This window comes from Triticum aestivum, chromosome 1B (assembly GCF_018294505.1).
Source record: "Triticum aestivum cultivar Chinese Spring chromosome 1B, IWGSC CS RefSeq v2.1, whole genome shotgun sequence".
Lineage (NCBI taxonomy): Eukaryota > Viridiplantae > Streptophyta > Magnoliopsida > Poales > Poaceae > Triticum > Triticum aestivum.
In genome coordinates this window covers 1,403,494-1,413,157 of record NC_057795.1, presented here as the reverse complement: position 1 = coordinate 1,413,157, position 9,664 = coordinate 1,403,494, and the positions used below count along the sequence as shown (strand labels likewise).

At 48.7% G+C, this 9,664-nt stretch overlaps 3 protein-coding genes across 3 annotated transcripts in view; 2 read left to right on the top strand and 1 right to left on the bottom strand.

Annotated features, from left to right (window-relative positions):
- The window catches only part of LOC123102416 (cytochrome P450 72A14), a 3,292-nt gene extending 1,583 nt beyond the window's left edge, over positions 1–1,709 (top strand). Inside the window, exons 2-3 of the mRNA XM_044523767.1 lie at positions 81–301; positions 393–1,709. Coding sequence (XP_044379702.1) covers positions 81–301; positions 393–1,466 — 1,295 coding nt within the window. The 3' untranslated portion in view covers positions 1,467–1,709. The remainder of the gene's footprint in view (positions 1–80; positions 302–392) is intronic.
- Positions 1,710–3,066: 1,357 nt separating this feature from the next.
- LOC123102404 (uncharacterized protein At4g37920) lies at positions 3,067–5,849 on the top strand. The gene is made up of 6 exons (XM_044523760.1): positions 3,067–3,289; positions 3,848–4,281; positions 4,376–4,547; positions 4,715–4,959; positions 5,049–5,236; positions 5,322–5,849. Exons 1-6 carry the CDS (start codon positions 3,106–3,108, stop codon positions 5,479–5,481), a joined length of 1,383 nt encoding a protein of 460 aa, XP_044379695.1. The 5' UTR covers positions 3,067–3,105; the 3' UTR covers positions 5,482–5,849.
- A 521-nt stretch (positions 5,850–6,370) lies between these two features.
- The window catches only part of LOC123102399 (proline-rich receptor-like protein kinase PERK8), a gene marked incomplete in the record, with an annotated part of 4,437 nt that continues 1,143 nt past the window's right edge, over positions 6,371–9,664 (bottom strand). Inside the window, 8 exon segments of the mRNA XM_044523749.1 lie at positions 6,371–6,948; positions 7,432–7,593; positions 7,926–8,073; positions 8,167–8,243; positions 8,326–8,396; positions 8,524–8,610; positions 8,712–9,146; positions 9,262–9,580. Of these exon segments, the coding sequence (XP_044379684.1) occupies positions 6,727–6,948; positions 7,432–7,593; positions 7,926–8,073; positions 8,167–8,243; positions 8,326–8,396; positions 8,524–8,610; positions 8,712–9,146; positions 9,262–9,580 (1,521 nt within the window).

The window sequence follows — 9,664 nt, the reverse complement described above, 5'->3', positions numbered from 1 at the left end:
AAATGAAAATGAAAACACATAAAACTAAAAAGAAACAACACTACTAACAAGAAGCTTGCTCATGCATGATGGTTTGACAGGTAAGATGTCAATCACTTGGTTTGGACCTGTACCCAGAGTGACCATTACCAAGCCTGAACTGGTGCGAGAGGTTCTGTCCAACAAGTTCGGGCATTTTGAGAAGCTCAAGTTTGGCCGACTCCAGAGGATGTTGCACAACGGCGTGGGTAGCCACGAGGGCGAGAAATGGGCCAGGCACAGGAGGATCATCAACCCTGCCTTCCATCTGGAGAAGCTCAAGGTGATACATACATACATACTATTTTTGTTGTGTTATTGACATGGCAAACTGGCACAAACGGTCATGAAACTGGTATTGGATCAATTTTCAGCGCATGTTGCCGGCCTTCGCAGCATGTTGCACCGAGCTGGTGCAGAGATGGGAGGGTCTAGCCCTAGCCGCGGGCGACGCGCCGTGCGAGGTTGATGTTTGGCCAGACATGCAGAACCTGACAGGGGATGTCATCTCTCGCGCCGCATTTGGCAGCAGCTACCTGGAGGGCAGGAGGGTCTTCCAGCTCCAGGGGGAGCAGCTTGAGCTCGTCTTGCTCGCCATGAGCAAGATGCACATCCCTGGTTATTTCTTCTTGCCAACAAAAGCCAACCGAAGGATGAAGCAGATCGCTGCCGAGATCGAGAGGGTCCTCAAGGGTATCGTCGCCAAGAGAGAGAACGCCATGAGAGCCGGCGAGGCCACGAGTGACGACCTTCTCGGGCTGCTGCTCGAGTCCAACATGGCGCACTGCGGGGATTCGAAGGGCGCCGGCATGGGCATCACGACCGACGACGTGATCGGGGAGTGCAAGCTGTTCTACTTCGCCGGTGCGGAGACCACGTCGGTGCTGCTCACATGGACGATGATCCTGCTCTGCATGCACCCGGAGTGGCAGGACCGCGCCAGGGAGGAGGTCCTGCGCGTCCTCGGCGCCGCCGGCACGCCGGATTACGACGGGCTAAGCCGCCTGAGGGTGGTGACCATGGTGCTGCACGAGGTGTTGCGGCTGTACACGCCGGTGACGGCGATCCACCGCGAGACGTACAAGCCCATGGAGCTCGGCGGCGTCAGGTACCCGGCGGGCGTGGTGCTCATGCTGCCGCTTCTCTGCGTCCACCACGACAAGGAGGTGTGGGGCGCCGACGCCGACGAGTTCAGGCCGGAGAGGTTCGCCGAGGGGATCTCCAATGCATCCGCCGACGCGCCGGCGTTCTTCCCCTTTGGGTGGGGCCCGCGGGTGTGCATCGGCCAGAACTTCGCGCTGCTGGAGGCCAAGATGGGGCTCGCCATCATCCTGCGCCGCTTCTCCTTCCAGCTCTCGCCGGCCTACACGCACGCGCCGTTCCCCGTCGGCCTGCTGCAGCCGCAGCACGGCGCGCAACTCAGGCTCAAAACCCTAGCTCAGATGTGAGCTGCATATCACAAAATGGGATCCATGATCCATCTGCTTGTACTACAGCACTCAACAAGCAGGATTAATATGGTTGTGTTGTGCATTTTTTTTGACTTCCTATGGATGTTGATTGTATCATATAACAACCCAAGTTTCTCTACTTGTGCTTGCTCAAGAAAAGCGTCACAGGTGATTCCTCGGCAATCACCCTGATGGCAATGCAATCTAACTAGTACTGTCATTGTTCTCTGAGTGTTTAAACTAGTACGTGTATGCAGAATTTTTAAAAATCCACGAACTTTAAACAAATGAACTTACATGATTATATATTTTATAACTCCGTCCTTTTCAGAATACTTGAAGTTATAGCTTTGTCCTAAGTCAAACTTCTTTAAATTGTCCTACTTATTGTAGACAAAATATATTAACACCTACTAAAAAAAGTTGAAAAGTCAGCGTTTCCGACAGCGGCGTGGTCTCCAAAACGCAAACTTGCCACTCATTTCTTTCTTATAAGTATTGACAAACCTAATAAAATTGCAATAGGTACGAGATCCGCGATGAATATACACAGTTCATTGCTAGTACAAAATGTAGATATTTCTAAACTAAACGGGTGACCCATGTGTAATGCAAGATCTTATCTATGACTAGTGGAAGGGAATCTCATGGATAATCACATTCGCGTGTGATGGAGATGGAGATGCATATGCATGAATTGACCAATACTTAGCTGACTGGTCGACTATGGATGGCACTGCTAACATTGACAGCAAGTGGTGGAACAAGGAAACGGTCAAGTTATTAGCCTGATGATGATGAATATGACTCATGACTGACCTGAAAGTGACGCCGATCGATCGATCGAGGAAGAAGATGTTTTTTGCCCTTTGTGCACGGCTGCCATGGGTTACACATGAGATGAGATGAGGTCAAGGTCCCCTTTCAATGGTCTATGCTTCATTGCTTCTGGAAGAATTTGGTGCACGCCATATTGGAGGAGCATGAGTGTGTCACCAGAATGGTGCACACAGCGAAAACCAAGTTAGGCACCATCCCTTGCTAGTATTTTGTTCTACTTGTTTGTAAACATTTTTTAAAAACTTTTACTGCTGATGAATAGAGCAATCAAAAATTACTACAACAAAGAATTCTGGAACATCACCTCTGTTGTAAAGGTTTTTACAACACGACGTATGTTAGAAATGTTTCTGCAACACCGCTCCTGTTGCAAGAGAGGTGACGCACATGGATGGGTAGATCGGACTGCTCCCCGCATCAATCCAACGGCTGGCCAGGCGGCGGATGTTTTCTAGTTATCCACCGGCTGACGCGTAGCAACCCCCTAATGAATAGCACAATCAAAAATTACAAAAAATAAATAAATGTTGTTGATATCGTACCCTAAGATTCGTGTGTAAATCTCACAATCCAAAGAGGCCCTCCTAGGAGTTCAAAGTTCAGAGAGCATCTAAAAGGTTTTTTTTTTTTTTGAAGTAGGTAAAATAGGATTGGAGTGTGCTGCAAGCCCCCAGTGGACAGAAAAAACAAGAGGCATTGAGGCGAGTGCGGCCCATTGGGCCTTTTTGGGTGGGTGTGCGGCAGAGAAGCAGGCAAGTGGAGTCCGTGGGAGGGACACTCAGACCAGACCACCAGCATGACTCCCGACCAGGCTGCTGCTATCGCCTCCCTACCCTACCTCGCCGCCGCCGCCGGCACCTCCACCTCCGCCTCGCTCCGGCGCCCCCGCCCCTGCTGCTCCTTCCCTCTCCGCCGGCCTCCGCCCATATACCTCACCTGCGCCGCCTTCCCCTACACCCCTCCTCCGTGCGCCGGCGATGGTACGTTCCTCTTCATGCCTATCCACCTATACATGGTTGATTGCTATGCTAACTTCGCAGTGGATTTTACTGCTCTATTTATCAATTGATAATGCTTTCTTTGGTTTGATATATAATCTCCAGAATTAGCAGGCCCATATGCTTTGATTTCCTGCAGCCATTTGCTATAACTGTTTCCTGAAATTCTGATGCCCACTTGTTCAGAATTTAGCGGGTTATAAGATGTTTATCTGGTTATGGCTGCAGCTGCCCTCCTTTTGTCCCCTCTCAAAACGGCAAAAGGCTAAAACTTTGTCTGACTGTAAATTGACCCAATCCAACCTATGCCGTGTTCGGAACAAAGTCTTCGGCGCTCGACTTCCTGCATATCGGCTTGTTAGGCGCGCACGCTAGTCGGTTGACAGCGGAACCTAAAACGTAAACCACGGCTTTACTAACGTCTGTCTGGTCATATGTGTGCGGCATACAGTGTTTGTGTCCCTCTTGAGCTACTTCTGAAGAATTACAACACCTCTTTTTATGGAACGGTAACATATCTACAATTTCTCCTCATCTCAGGACAACACATGCTCCGTGGCCCTCCGCAGCCACGATGCTCCAACGTGGAAGCAGTCGGCGACGTGGCCGCAGCAGCAGTGCCCGACGATTACACCGAGGACACGCCGTCGAGCAGTGGGTATGCGAACGGCCATATGGCCACCGCTTCATCGCACGAACAAGATCATCCTTCTGAAGGAAGCGCGGGCAAGGCGGACGACAGGGCTACTACTGCCAACGTCAACCTAAAAATGGTCAAGATATCTGACAAGCTGATTGGTGTCTTCATGGTCGACAAGCCTACGCCGACGGATTGGAGGAAATTGCTCGCGTTCAGCAGGGAGTGGGACAACATAAGGCCGCACTTCTTCAAGCGCTGCCAAGAGAGAGCGGACGCGGAAACAAATCCTGAGATGAAGCACGGCCTTCTCAGGCTGGCTAGAAAACTGAAAGAGGTACAGGATGCATGATGCTTCATTTCATGATTTAACTTGGCACTTGCTAGTGGTGTGTCTTAATTTAGTTTTTCCTCCCTACTATGCTTTTCAGGTAGACGAGGACGTACAAAGGCATAATGAACTATTTGAGTTAGTGAAATCCACACCGTCTGATAAAATTGGTGAGGTTGTTGCTAAGCGCCGTAAAGATTTCACGGTGGAGTTCTTCAACCACCTGTATTATGTCGCAGAGTCGTATAAGGATGACCCTGCTAAGCAAAAAGGTGAGACACTTGAGAATTTGATCGTCACTTTTCTGCAAATTTGACATTTTTCCTCTTTCATGTCTTAACGGCTGTTGCCTTTGATGGCTTATGCCCCTCCTGATGTCATGTAACAGATCATTGTTTCCCTGGTTCATCATTTTTCTCGTTCATCGGTTTGCTTGCAGAGTTGACGACACTTGGAAATGATTGTGTGGATGCTCTGCAAGCTCATGATGACATGTCTGGCAGTCTTCAAGCGCTGAATGTTGCGGAACTAAAGCTAAAGGACATACTCAATTCACCTTCAGTGGGCGCTGCGTGCCGAAAGATCGATGACTTGGCCGAGAAGAAGGAGCTAGACTCCGCGTTGGTGCTGATGCTTTCAAAAGCTTGGTCGGCTGCAAAGGGCACCGACATCACAAAATCGGACGTAAGGATCTGGCGCTCTGCATACTGGCATCCTTCTTTCCCATCTTTGTTTCACTGTACAATTTCATCACAAAATCCAACATTCTGCAGGCAAAAGACATAATGTTCCATCTATACATGACTGCTGTGGCCAATCTCCAGAGGCAAATGCCAAAGGACATCAGAATACTGAAGCATCTTATAATGATTGAGGATCCAGCAGAACGCCTGAGTGCGTTGAATGACGCTTTTACTCCTGGTCCTGAACTTCAAGGCGAGAATGTCGATACCTTATTCACGTAAGTACTGTTAGTCTTTCACAAAAAAAAGAAGATTATTTTGTGTAATCTCCAATCTGATTTGACATAACCTGGTGGATTGCAGGAGTCCGGAGGTGTTGCACACTTGGGCAAGCGCTATAATCGATGCATATTATAGCAGCAGGGAGGGCACTCTCCTTGGGCAGGCAAGGGACCTGATGAACCCTAAAATTATAAAGAGGGTTGAAGAGCTCTTGAAGACGATCAAGGATCAATACCTCTGACTCTGAATCTCAGTCATCAAGAAAGGTTGTGGCCTCACGTTCCTAGTAACTGCACTACAGGGATCATCATCTGAACAACAGGATGGCGCTCTGCTTGCTGCGCAGCGGAGCTCCTGTCCATGGCAGCTGGGAACAAAGAATGCAATACTTCACAGACTAAATACAGTACGGCGCATAAGTGATTGTAGCATGTGATGTATGGATGTAGGTTTCACTTAGGTGTATGTCTTACCCCCTCAACCTCCCCATAGATAACTAGATAGTGTATGCAGATTGCCTCTGCTCAGACAGAATCTGAAGAGGACACTGAGAGAATAGCACTTTATTGTGGTCACGATAGACATAAAAAGATTAATATCTTTTCTTCAGATTTTCTGTGCAAACTTGGGTTGTCACTGGTGACTGACATAAAAGTGAGTGAATTTGAAGGTAATTTTGTGAATTGCTGCTAGTTATCAACAGTGTGTCATTTACGTGAAGGTGGAGTTAAAGTTTGGGAATCTGCCTGAAATCATGGCAGGTGAGTGAAAAAACACATCTTAATTATGTACCTTTTGAAAACCTTTTCATATGTTAGTCATATGTTAGCTGCTGATGCAGGTAAAGAACTGTATCACATATAGTAGCTGATGTTGATCTGAAATCGCCATCATGAAAAATGTTCAGCTTGAGAGGTCATAAAGAATTATTTCAAGGGTTTCTTGGTCTTAGAATGTAGCCTCTCACCAGACTTCAATGTGTCTAGAAGAAGAATGAATAATCATCTTAGGGTCAGCGAAACATCGACATCGCCTTGACCATGCAAATCATACAATACATATGCTGATAATATATTGGAAGAAAGCAAGACTATTATATTGTCAGTCAAACAGACTTGAACAAGTCATCATCAGCATCCTTTTTCTTTTCTCCCTTTAGATGTGGCCTCAATCAACATCATTGTCAAGCCAACAACACAAAAAGAAAGACTACAGAAAGTTCAAACATTGTGCTCTTTCAGTTAGGCAACAGCAGCAAGAGCAGGCAGCCTAACAAGTTAGTTACCAACCACAACAACAGCTTCTAGCTTAATGATTTGTCAAACAAGAGTACATCTTCCTCGCTCGTGCGATCTACACGCGAGCAATCATCGTAACAAGGCGAGAATTACACCAGACTTTTTTCGATGGTCGATAACACAGCCCGGCCGAATCAGTGGGTCGAGAAGAATGGCTACGTACATGTGGAGCACGGAAACAAAGACGGTCATAAGATCCGGGAGTTTGAGGAGGTGGCCTCGGCGTCGGCCCTACTGCGACTGATCCAGCTATACTGGCTGAAGGCGGAGCTGTCGTCCTGGTTGCCCTGCACCATCTGCTGGAACATCCTGATGTCCGCCGTGTTTGCCACGTTGAAGAGCTCGCTCTGCCCTGGCTGGACGCCGTTGGTTAGGTCGATATCCGCTAAGCTATCGAGGACCCGCACCACCTGAAAGGAGAGTGAGATGAATGACAAGTTGTTAATCCTCTGACCAAACAAAATATTGCCTCTGTTCACTTTTATAAGACCTTGAAGACATTTCAGACAATGTATAAAACAGCCCATTTTGAGTTGTCTGAAATGACTTACAAAAGTGAACGGAGGGATTAAAATAAAATAAAACTTTGTAATTTTCCTTCTACAAAAGATTAGGAAGCAAAGTTGGCACACAATTTTGTCCGTGTGTGCATTGGATGCGGTGCGAGGTTCACCACAAGGCTCGGAAGTTAAGATGTCGACGTTTCGTTAACAAGGACAATTTATTCTTGATGGCAGAAGGATTTGACAGGGACAAGACTACCTAAATCAACCTTGTTTATCAAACGGTGGTTGGTACCTCCAACCCAAGCATGCATCTCATTTGATTGGCTCTAGGAATGTCCACATGATATAGTGATGTAAGGTGGTCAGATAGACAATGGCCATGCGTACCTGGCTCATTCTGGGCCTCTTTGATGACGAGTGTCGAATGCAGGCGGCTGCAGATTCAATCATACGGAACATTTCGACCTCGTTGAAGTTCCTCTCAAGCCTGGGGTCGACCAACTCTTCCAGCTTTCCCGTCTCGAGAGCTCGACTAAGCAACGGTCTAGCCTGCAAATAATGTCAGTTTGCAAGGTTTTTTTTTTAAAACAACAGACCAACTAAATTAAGGAACATGTGGGAGGAACTACATGTTCATTTCAATAGAGAACAAATAAGCACCCAAATTCATGTTGAGGAAGAAATGCCTGGATATCGTTGTATGGCTGGTGAGTTATCACACAAAATACGGGAACCCGGCATTTAAAGTGAAATATGAACTTATAACCTCTAGAACTACCAATACATGCGATGAAGTAAGTCTGTACTGCATGACTGTTCTAGTCAACGACAAAAAAACAGGAACAATTTCTTTAGGCAACAAGTTGAGTGCTATAACTTACCCACTCAACAAGGCTCTCATCACCCAATGGTCTTGATGCATCGACAGGCTTTCGACCAGTCATAAGCTCTAATAGTACCACACCAAAAGAGAACACATCGGATTTCTCAGTCAGCTTGCCACTTGACGCATACTCCGGAGCCATGTATCTGCAAGAAAGAAAGAAAAAGAGAACATTTTTAGTCATCAATTCTATAAAAAGACAGTAGACGCCTCTGAATTTGCACATACTTTTTACTCACCCAAATGTCCCCATAACCCGTGTAGTCACATGTGTTACAGCGTCCAAAGCCAGTCTTGCAAGACCGAAATCGGCCACCTAAATTCATGGACAGCATCTAGTCAGTATATGAACTATATCATATGAGATGTTCTCGGACACATTTGGGGAATGCAGTTACCAGTGCGTCAAAGTTATTATCCAACAAAATGTTTGAGGATTTGATGTCTCGGTGAATAATCCTTGGATGGCCTGCAAAAGGGCAAAGAATGCAGCCAGGTTAGGACAAAACCGGAATGATAAATGGGGAAAATGATTCTTTTTCTTTTTCTCAAAAAGTAATGGGGAAAATAATGAAAAGGGCAAGAAAGAGCATTACAATCTTCATGCAGGTACGCTATTCCACGAGCAGCACCGGCAGCGATTTTAACCCTAGCCGACCACTCTAAAACAGGCCTTCCCTGTCCTGTGGTCGCATACATTTCAGAACAACTTCAGTTTGTACAGCCAGAAGTTACATATGGAAATGGTCATTGCACAAACAAAGCAAAATGTTAAGAAGCGTACCGTGAAGGTGATAATGCAGAGTGTCATTCGACACGAAATCGTAGATGAGCAGCCTCTGGCTATTGGCGATGCAGTACCCGACAAGAGAAACCAAATGCCGGTGATGCACGCGGCTGATGATCTCCACCTCGGCCTGGAACTCGCGCTCCCCTTGCCCGCTACCATCCCTCAGCTGCTTGACAGCCACGTCCTTCCCTTCGGGCAGCCGGCCCTTGTACACGGACCCGAACCCTCCCTCGCCGAGCAAATTGCGCGGCGAGAAGCCGTCGGTGATCTGGTACATCTCCTGGTACGTGAAGAAGCGCGAGTTGCCGACGCTCATGTCGGACACGCACGGTTTCAGCCTGGGACTGCCGGCACTGTAGTTGGTGTGGACGGAGGGGTCGGCCGACGACGACATTGCCGCGTTCGCCGAGCCGCCGCCGCCCGAAGGAACTGCGAAAAATGTATGCTTAGGTTAGGTATAAGAATGACTGACTGACCGAATGAGTCAGTGAGTGTGCACTGAATTTAGAGTTCAGCACAGTGAGGTTGAACTACTGTTAGTTACCTGAACCTGAGGGTGGCAGCTCTGAAGAGAACGGCGGCGACCGGAACCCGGGGCGGTAGTCGTCCCGCCCCCTCCGGCGCTTCTTGGTGTAGAGGACGGCGGCCGCTATGAGGGTGACGACGAGGAAGGCGAGCACGGCGCCGACGGCGATGACGACGCCGTTGCTGGCCCCCCCGTTGTTGCTGCCCGGCGGGGGGGAGGCCTTGCGGCCCCGCTCCCCGGCGGACTGCGTGGAGGACTTGTTGGGGCTCCTGCCGTGCGTGTTGGCCGGGTCGACGGCCGTGGCCGGCGTCGGCAGCTGCGGGTGGTGGCCGGCCGCCGAGGGAGGGGGCGAGGGCTTGGCGTGCGGCGGGGCGCGGGCCGGGGGCGAGGCGGACGGGGACGGGGCGCGCGGCGCGGGTCT